Source organism: Nansenia antarctica (assembly GCF_963989245.1).
Source record: "Nansenia antarctica genome assembly, chromosome: 11".
NCBI classification, from domain to species: Eukaryota; Metazoa; Chordata; class Actinopteri; order Argentiniformes; family Microstomatidae; genus Nansenia; species Nansenia antarctica.
Window position 1 is genome coordinate 14671036 of NC_137681.1, and position 14167 is coordinate 14685202.

At 45.0% G+C, this 14167-nt stretch overlaps 1 protein-coding gene across 2 annotated transcripts in view; it reads left to right on the forward strand.

Moving 5' to 3' along the window:
• pemt (phosphatidylethanolamine N-methyltransferase) overlaps positions 1 to 14167 on the forward strand; it is a 39478-nt gene that overhangs the window by 16272 nt on the left and 9039 nt on the right. For both annotated transcript variants that reach the window (XM_080541806.1, XM_080541807.1), the window contains 2 exons: positions 7498 to 7643; positions 10095 to 10206. In XM_080541806.1, the coding sequence (XP_080397932.1) occupies positions 7498 to 7643; positions 10095 to 10206 (258 nt within the window). The remainder of the gene's footprint in view (positions 1 to 7497; positions 7644 to 10094; positions 10207 to 14167) is intronic.

A 14167-nucleotide genomic window follows, 5' to 3' on the forward strand; every position in this document is an offset into this window, starting at 1 on the left:
TTATTTCTACTGCTTTTCTTCATCCTCCTTGTCTCCCCACTACTTTTAACTCTGTTCATTTCAGAGCGTATGTCTGTGTTGCTATGGCACCGGTGGTGGTCGCTGTGCTCTATCTACCACGTGTGTGTGTGTGTGTGTGTGTGTGTGTGTGTGTGTGTGTGTGTGTGTGTGCGTGTGTGTGTGTGTGTGTGTGTGTGTGTGCGTGCGCCCCTATATATAGAGAAGTATTCATCATCAAGTATTCATCATCACTGATTGTCAATAGGTTGAACAGACATCTAGCTTGGCATTTGAAGGGTCATGTGTCCAATCAACCCCACGGTCATATTTACGGCTGTTACAGTGGATGACTGTAACAAAGAATCTTTGTGGCAGAGAACTGCCCTGTCGTTTCAGTCATAGTGATGTTCATATCGTTAAATAGCATGTCGGTTATCTCCAATTACTTCCAAAGCTTACATTTCTGGAGGTGCTATTAGATAATACCATAAGATACAGTTCATTCTTTGTATATCGACTGTACAGTATGTTGCTGTGGGGATTCCTTTAGCGTGAACTTTTTTTTATTTATTATTATTATTATTTTTTATTGTTTATGTTTTTCAGATTTTATCCCTTTTTCACCCAATTTGGTAGCCAATTTGAACCCAACCTAGCATCCAATTATCCCCTGCCTATTGCGAAGGATCCGCCGCACGACCCCGTGGCCGGCAGTCCCAGAAGAGGCCGCCAGGCAGACTAGCTGACTGGCTCCTCGAGCCCAGCACCTGTTATTCCGGCACCCCGGGGGCGCTGTTGCGCGACGGATCCTTGTCCGGAAATACTCATATACCGCCCTCGGGAGCGGCCGCCCAATATGCCGCTCCCCGTGTGTGCCCCAGCCATATCCGGATCTGGCGAGCTGGGATTCGAACCCAGTCCCCGGTGGGCAGCATGCACTAGTGGCCAGTGCTTAGACCGCTACACCACCGCGGGGCCAGCGTGAACTTTATTGAATCCATTTCAACTCTTTACTGTGTGAATTCCTCGTGTTACACAGAGCTATGGTTGTCTGGGGCAGGCTGGGACTTCCCCCCCCCCAGCTGTTACCTTCCTCTGTGGTGGAATGGACGCCTCCTCCAAACTCCTCACTTTCCTCTTTTTCCCAGAGAAGTGTCTGTCAAAACAGCCTGGCCACTGCCGGGTTTCTATGGGGGGAGAGGTGCGGGGCAGGGGGTGGGATGGGGTAGGAGGAGGTGGAGGGTTTTCCTCTCTTCCATTTAGGCGGAGAGGGTTCTGATGGATAGCAATCACAGAATAACAGACTGAGATTGTGGACGGTAAAAGCTTCCAGTCTCACTTAGCTGGCAGTCAAGCCTTGGTGAGATAATGCATGCTCTCAGAGTTGTGGGTAAAAGAGGGGAGAGCGGAGCATGTTTTCATAACTCTTTGATGTACAGTGCCTTGCAAAAGTATTCACCCCCCCTTGGCTTTTTTATTATGTTTATTATGTGACTTCTGAAGGTAATTGGTTGCACCAGAAGTTTTTAGGGGCTTCATAACAAAGGGGGTGAATACATATGCACATGCCAATTTTCAGTTCTTTATTTTTTTAAATTCTTTTTTTATATATATATTTCTCATTTCATTTAAAAACTAACACTATTTTGTGCAGATTCATCAAATAAAATTCTGATTAAAAAAATGTTTAAATTACCGGTACAGGTTGTAATGTAATAAAATAGGTAAAAAGCCAAGGGGGGTGAATACTTTTGCAAGGCACTGTATACACACCATGAGGACAAGCTGGCTTGTGCTAGTTTCACCTCCTCGCCTCCTCACCTCCCGTACACACACGGTGTGAATCTGTGCCGACCGCCAGCTCAACTCAGACACAGCCTGCTGGTGACATAACAGGTCAGACCACCTTCAGCTTGAGTGGAAAGAGGGCACACACACACACACACACGCACACACACACACAGATGATTAGGAGTATGAATGTTTTCAGAATGCCATGCCAGTCTCTCTCGCCCCCCCCGCTGCCACACATCTCTGTTCCTCAGCTATGTCCTCTGCTTATCCACAGGGTCACAGTTCAACAATCAACGGCACCAGCAGAGCCCCTGGGACCTTCAGCAGATTCTCATTCGGCATTCTCAATTAAAAGTAGTGTGTGTGTGTGCGCACGATTGTCCGCCCCCAACCGATAAAGATGAGCTACTGTCGAGTTGTATCAGATATGGAAATAACACAGTCTACGTGTGTGTACTGTAAATAGCCCTGCGTCTCCGAGGGTTCTGGCTTTAGACTGCATCTGATGCGGATGACTCAGAGCTCCTGGATTATTAGTCTTTGCGTAATTGCATCAATGAAAAGTTGGGGTTGAAAATATCCACAGCTGTTCATAGGGTTGATCCTTGTTCAAAGATGGTAAATACACAATGGAAAGTTGCCATTGTGTTTCTGTGGGTACTACTCGTTGATGCTGATGATATTAGCTTTCATTGTGAAACGTTCATCAGATTCAGGTTGGTCCTGCACAGTATGTAGTAGTTTTCACTCTATAGCAGTCATTGAGGTCTGTGTTACAGTCATTGAGGTGTGTGTTACAGTCATTGAGGTCTGTGTTACAGTCATTGAGCAATGTCATAGAAAAAATGAAATCAGTTTGGCCTGCTCACCTGTGGCATTTTGTGCCATTTGTCAAGCTTACTTAGTCACCATTGCGTTGATGAGGATATTAGCTTTCATTGCGAAATGTTCATCAGGTTGGTCTTGTACAGTAGTGATTTTCACTCCATAGCAGTCAATAAGGTCTGTGTTACAGTGGTTAAGGTCTGTGTTACAGTCATTGATGTCTGTGTTACAGTCATTAAGGTCTGTTACAGTCATTAAGGTCTGTGTTACAGTCATTAAGGTCTGTGTTACAGTCATTAAGGTCTGTGTTACAGTGGTTAAGGTCTGTGTTACAGTCATTAAGGTCTGTGTTACAGTCATTAAGGTCTGTGTTACAGTCATTAAGGTATGTGTTACAGTGGTTAAGGTCTGTGTTACAGTGGTTAAGGACTGTGTTACAGTGGTTAAGGACTGTGTTACAGCCATTGAGGTCTGTGTTACAGTCATTGAGGTCTGTGTTACAGTCATTAAGGTCTGTGTTACAGTCATTTAGCTCTGTGTTACAGTCATTGAGGTCTGTGTTACAGTCATTGTGGTCTGTGTTACAGTGGTTAAGGTCTGTGTTACAGTGGTTAAGGTCTGTGTTACAGTCATTGAGGTCTGTGTTACAGTCATTGAGGTCTGTGTTACAGTCATTGATGTCTGTGTTACAGTCATTAAGGTCTGTGTTAGTCATTAAGGTCTGTGTTACAGTCATTAAGGTCTGTGTTACAGTCATTAAGGTCTGTGTTAGTCATTAAGGTCTGTGTTACAGTCATTAAGGTCTGTGTTACAGTCATTGAGGTCTGTGTTAGTCATTAAGGTCTGTGTTACAGTCATTAAGGTCTGTGTTACAGTCATTGAGGTCTGTGTTACAGTCATTGATGTCTGTGTTACAGTCATTGAAGTCTGTGTTACAGTCATTGATGTCTGTGTTACAGTCATTGAGGTCTGTGTTACAGTCATTAAGGTCTGTGTTACAGTCATTGAGGTCTGTGTTACAGTCATTGAGGTCTGTGTTACAGTCATTAAGGTCTGTGTTACAGTCATTGAGGTCTGTGTTACGGTCTGTGTTACAGTCATTGATGTCTGTGTTACAGTCATTGATGTCTGTGTTACAGTCATTGAGGTCTGTGTTACAGTCATTGATGTCTGTGTTACAGTCATTGAGGTCTGTGAAACACTCCCACAGGTTCAACTCCTCCTCTTTTTACCACAGTATTGTTGGCAGTCTGTGTTTGCCTTCCTCTACAAAGCTGCACAATGAAAGCAATGTCATCGAAATTGTTTTATTAGTTTAGCCTGCTCACCTGTGGCGTTTTGTGCCATATTTTGTCAAGCTTGCTGAGTCACCATTTTGTCGACAGCAAAGGAAAGTGGGTCAAGGTGCGAGAGGTGTTGTTGTGGTTGTCGTTTGGACTGACCCTGCCTGCGCTTAGATTCGGAGTCCATATGTATTCTCTGACCTTCTCCTATTAACAAAGACACTGGCTGTGCTGTCCAGTACACACAGCTCATATTACATTCATACAATACTACAAGGCGTGAGTGTGTGCGTGTGCGTGTGAGTGTGCGTGCGTGTAGTCACGGATGTTCTTCCTGCGGCAGTTGAAGAAGTTCAACCTGCCAAAGACCATGACGGTGCACTTCTACACCGCTGTCATCGAGTCCATCCTCACCTCCTCCATTACCACCTGGTACACTGCTGCCACTGCCAAGGACAAGGGCAGACTGCAGCGTATCATCCGCTCCGCAGAGCAGGTGATGGGCTGCAACCTGACATCTCTCCAGGACCTGTATGCCTCCAGGACCCGGAGGCGTGCAGGAAAGATTGTGGCCGACCCCTCTCACCCCCCCCGGACACAATCTGTTTGAAACACTCCCCTCTGGCAGGAGGCTGCGGTCCATCAGGACCAAAACCTCTCGCCACAAAAACAGCTTCTTTCCATCTGCCGTCAGCCTCATCAACAAGGCCCGGGACCCCCACTGACACAGACTCTTACTCCGCCCCCATAGACACTATGGGCCCTATTATGCACTTCATCAATAAGACGAGGCGGGAGATCTAAACTTAAGACGTGGAGGCGTGGTCAAGGCCACTTTGCTATTATGCGTGCTGTAGTGGGCGCCTAAAACCCGGCGCTAAGCAAAGAAATTAGTCATGGGTGTGTTTTGGGCGTCTTCTCAATCAACCCAATCAGCGTGCCAGGTGCCATTCCCTTTAAGAACCGGCTGCGTTGAGTCATTAGCGCTATGCTATTATGGAAGTCCTGAGAAGGAGGTCAGCGCGCTTCTCTGCCTCTCCCTTCTGAAATAAAGCATTTATACTGTGACCGTAATTGACGTCTTGCCGTGGAGCCACGTGCGTGTTCATGTGTGCCCACATGCATGCGCAAACCGCGGAGGCGCGCTCGTGTTTCAAAACGTGCATGAAGTCTAAACTTAAGAACTTTTCAAACCACTTCTTAGCGATAGGAGCAAAGTCAGATCGCATAATAGCAGGGGCGCCTAGTGCACTTCATTAACTTATGAACACTCCCACAATGAGCAATATATGCACGGGAGTTTTACGTCTTATGTGTGGGCGCCTAGGGACACCTGCATAATAGCAGTAGCGCGTATGAAGCGCATAATAAGGGTGGCGGTAGGTCTTAACCTGGCGGTGCGTCTTAATTAACACTTAAGACGGCAAGTTAAGAAGTGCATAATAGGGCCCAGACTCTTACCCCGCCCCCATAGACACTATATATTGTAAATATTCATTCATACATATTTACAGTATATTGTACTTTATTTTATATCTATGCTGCTATGTTTTTAAGTCATTCTGATTCTGATTCATAGCACGTTATACAAAGAGTTGAGTGTGGATGTGTGCACGTGGGAGGTGAATACATTGACTGACTGACAGACATACTCAGACAGTATGGGGCTAGATGCTCCCATGTCACCCTATGTGAAAGCTCAGACGAGACAGCCTTCTCTCCCTGTCCTAGCCATGCTATAAACCTTTTATAGCCCATCAATATATTCGAACCCAGCTGACATTAATTAGCACATATTGGAGGTAGAGTTGCCTTCTAATTAGTTATGGTTTTTAGCTGGTTCCTTGCTTTTCCTTGCTGTGGTGTACTTGCTTTTTCTTAGTGTGTTCAATACTTTTTTCCTGTTTCATTCCACTTTATTACACATAACTTTATTTACATATGGACTTTAATGTTTAGATTTTGTGTCTGGATTGTTTGAGTTAATACCAAAGTCTGGTGCAATTTCCACTTGAATAGGCTCATTGGAAATACATTTACTGAGCAAAATGTTGATGTGTTCAATACTTATTTCCCCCACTATATTACAACTGTATTAGATGACATATATTAGAACCATATTTAGGGTTAAAAGGCGGTTCAGGACCATGGCCGCAAGGACAAACAGACTGAAGAACAGCTTCTACCACAGGGCCGTCCAGGCCCTGAACACAGCAAAGACCTAGGTTCTGGGCCCTGGACAGTCTGGACGGATTGATGGCAGCTGCTGGACTGAAAAAAATCAGGTGTAGTGCTGAGGCACAAATATGTACATTTCAAGCCTGCAAACTGCGACACTTTAAATAAATGTGCAATAACACTATGTGCAATATGACAACCCTAGTCGTCTATCTGTACAGTATAGTATAGTGGATAGTGTACATAGCCTTTATTTATGTAAACCAGCTCCTTCCCTTCTTGTGTTTTTTTTTTTAAAGTGTTTTTTTTCTTCTTTCCTAACACCAGGGGAGCCACCCCTCCTAAATTTCGTTGTTTGGTACCTGTACTGTAGCAATGACAATAAAGACCATTCATTCATTCATTCATTCATAACACGGAGACTGCCAATGGCCCCGGGCCTGAGCTAGATTGCTCTTCCTGCTACGACTGGTGGATTGATGATTCACTTGCTCAGTCAAATGTATTAATTGTAAGTCGCTTTGGAATAAGGCGTCTGCTAAATGCCCAAAATGTAAATGTAAATGTATGTCATGTCATGCCACCCAAAAACACGTTTCTACTTGGCCACCCGTATCAGGGTGATTGAAGAGAGGGCCTTTTCTCAGTGGTTTGAAACTTGGTTCCTCACATCATCTCCTCTGTCCTCCACGCGCTTCTTTTCAAAAAGCATTGGAGTAGAATATCTAAGGGGAGGAACCTAGATCTCTAGATCTCCTCCTCCTAGATCTCCTCCTCCTCCAATTGGTTTTAAAGGTGGTTGTTTTTTTTGGGTGGGGCAGTCCCACTCTTATATATTAAATGTTTTATTGGATAGAGATAGTGCAGAGAGACAGTAAAGTAAGGAGGAAGAGGGTATGTCAGCAGGGCATGGGCCGGATTCGAACCTATGCTGACATGGGCATATGTGTGTACAGTAGGCCATGGTGCTAGACCACTGGATCACCTTAGGCCCCCTCCAATTTGTTTTGAGCAGGATGGCGAGTGCAGGACGCAGGGGATCGAGTTCCTAACCATCGAGAAAAGAGCTTTGGTTTGTGTTTTTTGCGCTGTTCCACAAAACATGTCATCTCAGTAATGCGTCGTCCTGGAGAAAGTAGGTCAACGTCGGCCTGTTCTTCATTCACACATTCAATGGTCTCCTCTCGTCTCATCCGCATGTATGGTTCTGTGGACAAAAACACATCTCTAAACATCTGCCTCTCTCTCTCCTCCTCCCTCTCTTTTTCTCTCTCTCATCTCCTATTGTATTCTCTCCCCCTCCCCATCTTCTTTCTCTCCCCTCTCATCACTCTTCTCCTCCTCTCCTCTCCTCTCGACCTCTTTTCCACCCCTCCTACCACCCCCTCCTACCCCCCCCCCCCTCTCCTCTCTGCAGTATGACAGTAGCAATGAAGGCCCAGGCAAGATGGGAGCTGATGGCCAGCCCTGAGGTCTTCTACGTGGGGGCAGCTTCCATGGCAGTGGGCTCTATCCTGGTAGTCACCAGCTTCCTGGCTCTGGGCTTCACTGGGACCTTCCTAGGTGGGCATGATACACACACACACACACACACACACACTCACACTTACACACACCTCTTTGTCCATTTACAGACACACAGACAGAGGCCACAATACACACAAAAAAATCTGTTCAGGAGTCACATTATAGATAAATAGTATTTTGAATGTATTCCTTTTCTCTCTCTCACTATTTACACGTGTCGTCTTTCATTCTCTACCTCACCCAGTTCGTCTTTATTATCCCAGAGAGAAATCATCATCGTTAGCGAAAAACGCACTCAATCGCCGACCACACGACTCCGAAAATGATATGGAAACACCCTCCCGGCGTTATCGTCTCGTCACCGTCTCAGCTCACGAATTCGGCGGAATCGTGTACCCGTGAGGTGCAAACGATATCAGATCATCGCTGTTTCAGACAAATCCGGCGCCGTGTAGCCTATGACTAAGGTTCCCACCCTGGTCACCACAGGGGAGGGAGGAAGGAGGGCCAGCAGGGGGGCCTAAGTGGGTCATGTGGGAATTAAGTGGTTGAGAGAGGAGGAGTGTGTGTGTGTGTGTGTGTTGTTATCGTCGTGGTGGTGGAGGTCGGTTGCCGTCCTTCATGTTGATGATTCGGTGTGGTCAACATGACCCACTAATGGTTAGGTTAGGTGAATGCTCCTGAGGAAAATAAGATCACTTCAACTACAATTGAATCACATCGCGCAGTTCTTGCGATGGCCACAGGGCATGAGTGTCTAACTCTGATTTAGACTCAGCTGCAATACTCCCAACTGTGGGACACCTAAGTGAATAATGATCATTGTTGAGTAAGGGGACAAGTTGGTTAAATAGGTCGGTGCCCTGGAATACAAAGGAAAGCAGTCCTCACTCCTCATTGGCTCCTTGGGTTAGGTCGGTTGTTGTGACGAGAGGTCGTCGCAGGAGAAGCTAATGTCATCGCGGGGCCGCAGGTGTCAGGTTCGATTCTCATGGTGGGTGTAAGCTGCTGTGAGCTGACGACAGGAGGGTTGCTGGCATCAAATACCGATGTGACCTTAACACTGTGAACTGACCTCACCACCTATGCGCATGTATTTACTTACACACACACACACACACACACACACACACATACACACACAACACTAGCAACACTGTCAGAGTGTGAGGGTAGAACAGTTCTGAACCCTCTCCTCTCCTCTTATGGCTTTGGTCATCTAGGCTGAGAGGCTTCGTAACCAAATTGAAAAAGATAATTTGCTTTTTGAGTGACGCAGGTTCATTTTGCCTTTTCTTCCACTGAGTAGTTTACCGGTCGTATCCAACCTTTCATTTAAGAGACTCATACATAATGAAGCACTTTATATAAGAAAACATTCAAAAAGGCCAATTCTGCCCGGTGTGAATCATTGCGTGAGTTTTACCTTTGTGCCCCTTTGTGTGTGTGGAGGGGGGTGGTCCAGTCCAGTACTCTTAACTGTGCCCTAGATGCACGACTCCTACTCGCATCTAAGCCCCAGCCTCCTCCTGTTTGGAATAATTACGGAGGTCGTCTGTGTTCTTATCCCAGGTCTGTACAAATGGTTGTTCATGAAGCAGATGTTACACAGAGCCATGACAAGTAAAATACAGACTTCGCTTATCCCATGCGAATGCGCTACACGAATCACAGATGTCGGGGGGGGGGGGGGGGGGGGGATTTCTAAATGACATGAGGTCCCCAGGTAATACTAATCCCGTCCAAATAGGACTTTACTTTCTCTCTTAAGCCTCACTTACTTTTACATTCTGCTTATATTTCTCTTCAGCCTCTTCTTTCCCTCTCCCCAACCATCAGCCTCATGCCTTCTCCTTGTCCTTCCCCCTACCTCCCTCCCTCCCTCCCTTCCTTCAGCAACAGCTTAGACCAAACAAGAGATTTCTGAGCAAACCAACAAGTGTACTATTAGGACTATTGATTGGACCCCAAACCATTGTTCAGAATTTAGTGTTCTGGCATTGTGGTCAACTGATGAACTGTTGTTTACATTTACATTTTTCTACATTTTTGGCATTTAGCAGACGCCTTATTTCAAAGCAAGTGAATCATCAATCCACCAGTCGTAACAGGAAGAGTAATCTAGCTCAGGCCAGGGGCCATTGGCAGTCTCAGTGATAGATTTTTAAAAATGTTTTAATATATATATAGACACTGGAGAACAGAGAGACAGTACAAGGGGGGCAGTAGAAGTCATAGGGGACACAGTAAAGGGGGAAAGCGGGTGTCTCAGGAGACGCAGTGCTGGGGGGTAGTGGATGTCTGTTGTGGATGTGGATATGTGGATCATTGTGTGTATGTGTGTGTGTGTGTGTGTGTTTGTGTGTGTGTGTGTGTGTGTGTGTGTGTGTGTGTGCATGCATGCATGCACGCATGTACTGTGCAGTGTAACTAGATAGCCATAACGACCCTCTGAGTGAGTGTGTGTACTGTGTGTGTGTCTTCCAGGGGACTACTTTGGCATCTTGATGGAGGAGAAGGTGACTGGCTTCCCCTTCACTGTGACAGAGAACCCTATGTACTGGGGCAGCACTGCCAACTACCTTGGCCTGGCACTCATGTAAGTGTGTATGGGGGGGCGCGTGTGTGTGTGCACACGCACTCGCGCATGCACATTTGTGTGTGCGTGCGTGTGTGTGCGTGTGTGTGTGTGTGTGTGTGTGTGTGTGCGCGTGCGCGTACACATATGTATGGATGGATGGATGTACAGTGGCTTCGGAAAGTATTCAAACCCCTTGACTTTTTCCACATGTTGTTGCGTTATAGACTCAAATTCAAATTGATTATTATTTTTAAAAAAATAAGACATTCATACATTCTGAAATCACTATCACTGACTATCCTTGCACTCAGATGAACTCAAATAAACTTCAAATTCATCCATTTTATATTGAGTCTATAACACAACAAAGTGGGGAAAAGATTAAGGGGTCTGAATACTTTCTGAAGCCATCTCTGTATGTATGTATGTGTGTGTGTGTGTGTGTGTGTGTGTGTGTGTGTGTGTGTGTGTGTGTGTGTGTGTGTGTGTAGTGTACATGTACATATGTACAGTACATATGTGTCTACATACTACATCTACATCTAGGACACATCTACATCTATGTGTTTGTGCCATTATTGCTTGTTGTTGCTCTTCTCTTTTGTATCCACTGTAAGACTGTTCAGAGTCAACTATGGTTAGCTGAATATCATAACAGCACTCCCCGTCGCAACAGTCACTGCAGGACAATTACCCCCTAATGGCCTCAGTGCAGGAGGTACTTCTGCTCCCAATCAGACTGCACTCTCCTCCCAGAAGGCAGAAATAGGCCTACAGAGCTGTTTGTTTACCTGGTTTGCTGGTGACCTCCATTCCTGCACACTCATCTCCATGTAATTAAATCTTAATTGGGCTGATTTCCCACATGGATTGTTCTTCCTCTCATTAGGATGCTTCTTCTTCTGCCTTAGGAAGTGTATTGTTATGCCGAGCGGAAAAACATATTTTGGGAAAAAAGATAGTAATGATGCAAAATCTTGTCAAACCGTTCTAAATAATGTCAATCAAATGTGAATTAAGGAGACTGTGTATGACAACGAGGGGTTGCAAAATCCCAAATGTTGTTTCCACGTATTATTTTCCCTCTGAGCTTCAAATTCGAGAGGAGAAAAACTTTTGCTTGTGTGTGTGTGTGTGTGTGTGTGTGTGTGTCGGGTATGTGATGTGCGTTGGTCTCCATGACAACAGTGACCAAACCACTGGTGAGTGGATTGAGCTGTTGCTAGGCAATGCAGTTGGGGAGAGCGACCTATTGCCTACAACTATAACCCCCTATTCTTACAGCTCCTACACCCCTCCTTACGCCCTTTTCCCCCCTGTCTCTCTTTCCTGCCGTGCTCTAATCAATTGAGTCCCACCTCTACTGTTCAACCAACCCCCCCTTTGCGCTTGTGCGTCAGAGACCCCAGGGATGAGAGGGACGAGGGTTGGATATTGTGTGTGTGTGTAGTGGCTGTTCACACATGAACCTGTGACATTACTGTATATGAATGAATGGACTTTATTGTCATTGCTACAGTACAGGTACCAAACAACGAAATTTAGGAGGGGTGGCTCCCCTGGTGTTAGGAAAGGGAAAAAAAAAACTTTTAAAAAAATCACAAGAAGGGAAGGAGCTGGTTTACATAAATAAAGGCTATGTACACTATCCACTATACTATACTGTACAGATAGACGACTAGGGTTGTCATATTGCACAATAGTATTATTTCACATTTAATTCACATTTATTTCACATTTATTTAAATATAGTGGCAAGATTGAGATTGAGATGTGAGTATGTGTAGCACTGACATGGGAACTGTCTTCTTTTGGAATTAATTTATGATCAATTGTGATGCTACGAGTCTTACTTAGACTGCCTGGCCTGCATCATTGATGTCTACAAAACGATCTACAAGGTCTGAAGGGTCAGAACTGTTGAGCTTGCAGCCTTTCTAACCGTCAGGTAACATAATATTGTACTGATACCAGTTTTGTACCAGTTTTGAGTCTGACCACTTTTTTCCATTTAATTTTTCTCACACACGTGCATGCATGCGCACACGAGCGCACACACACACACACACACACACACACACACACACACACACATACACTCCCTCCCACACATGAGCCCACTTAACCCACTTCTCGCCATGGCCTAAAGGAGATTAGGTCGACACACATTAATGGTCACATAGAAACGGATATAGAGGCACGAGTCACTTGTTTGCTGTGTCATACACTTCTACACCACCGGGTGGTGAGTGACCTTCCTCATTCACTAGCACCTGGAAACAAATATAACGATGTTTGAGTACCCCCCGATACACTCACACACACACACACACACACACACACACACACTCTCACACACTCCTGACCCAGTGTATGGTTAGTACTGCAGAGTTGGTAGACTCAATTGCTCTGGAAGAAAGTCTGAAGAAAGAATGTTTCAGTGCACGCACGCACGCACACACACATATACACAATAGCATACAACTTATAATGCGTGACTAGTACATTCAACATGGTATGCCAGAGTGGGAATTAGAAATAGTCACTACTTCATCTGATGATAAACACATCAAGTTGCAATGCCTGTGTGTGTGTGTGTGTGTGTGTGTGTGTGTGTGTGTGTGTGTGTGTGTGTGTGTGTGTGTGTGTGTGTGTGTGTGTGTGTGTGTGTGTGTGCGCGCGCTTGCGTGTGTGTGCGCTTGCGTGTGTGTGCGCTTGCGTGTGTGTGTGCTTGCGTGTGTCTCTGTGTGTGCCAGGGACCTGCGGTCAGGGGATGCAGAGCCTCACCAATCATACTCCAATGAAAATAGCTGTTATGAAAAGTGAAAAAATAAAAGAATAAAATAAATATTATGATTTTCCCACTGATTTGTGTTATGAATGTAATTTCTGTATGATCCCAATCAGGGTTTTTGGTCAAAATCGCCAAATTTGCACAGCTCCACTGCAAATACAGGGGGAAGCAAGAAGTGCAGCAGCTATTGGTTCTGCAGTATGGAGGACGGATCGTGCCACAATGAAATGCAATTCACACATCGAAAATGCAATACATGTATCCAAATGCAAATACAAAAATACAGAATATTTGTGCCAAAATGAAATCAATACATCTGTATTGTATTTCTAGATGTGAACATTACACTTTTATTGCATTTCGATGTGTGTATTGTATTTTCCATGTGTGTATTGTATTTTCAATGTGTGTATTGTATTTCATTGTGGCACGATCCGTCCTCCTACTGCCATCCATACTGCATCACCTCCTCCTCAGAAACTGAATTGAGTGCGGGGAACAAGCGTGTGCCTGTTACAAACAGCAATGAAAAAGCAGCAGAGGGGCGGCAGCTATCAGGTCTGTTTCACTGAGGGGCGTGTATTCAATGCACTCTATTGAGCCCACGTAATTGACGGTCGTTCTCCCTCCATGTTAGCTAGCTTTCTAGCAAAAAACTTCCAGCGCTGCAAAAATGGAAAGCATTATATCTAACCTTAAAAATGTCTCCAAATTAGACTTTCAATCAAAGGCCGACGCCTGAGCTTAAGGACCTAGTTCAAACGAAGGGGCAGAAAATAACACTTGTTTCAAATGGAGTGGTGCTGCAACTCCCTGGCTGTCAATGCATAGCTAGCCATAGCACTGTAGCGGGAACATAAATGTTTTTTATTTCCTTACTAAGACCATGCAATATATATTTTCATATATTTCAGTATGAATAGTGCAATTGCCTATAAAACGTGAATCGAATTAGTGAATTGGAAATAACATAAGTTATGTGTGTTACCTGTGTGGGTGTGCAAAGAATGCTGATATGAAACATACGGTCGCCAATAGTATTGTGCAACCTGCCAATTGAATGGTGAATTTAAGCTGCCTCTATCAGGTTCATGTGTGTAAATCTACCTCTCATAGCCAGTGCCAGTGTATGGGTTTTGGCTGAGGCGTATTGTAATGCGTACGTTCAGCACATCCGGTCAGCCA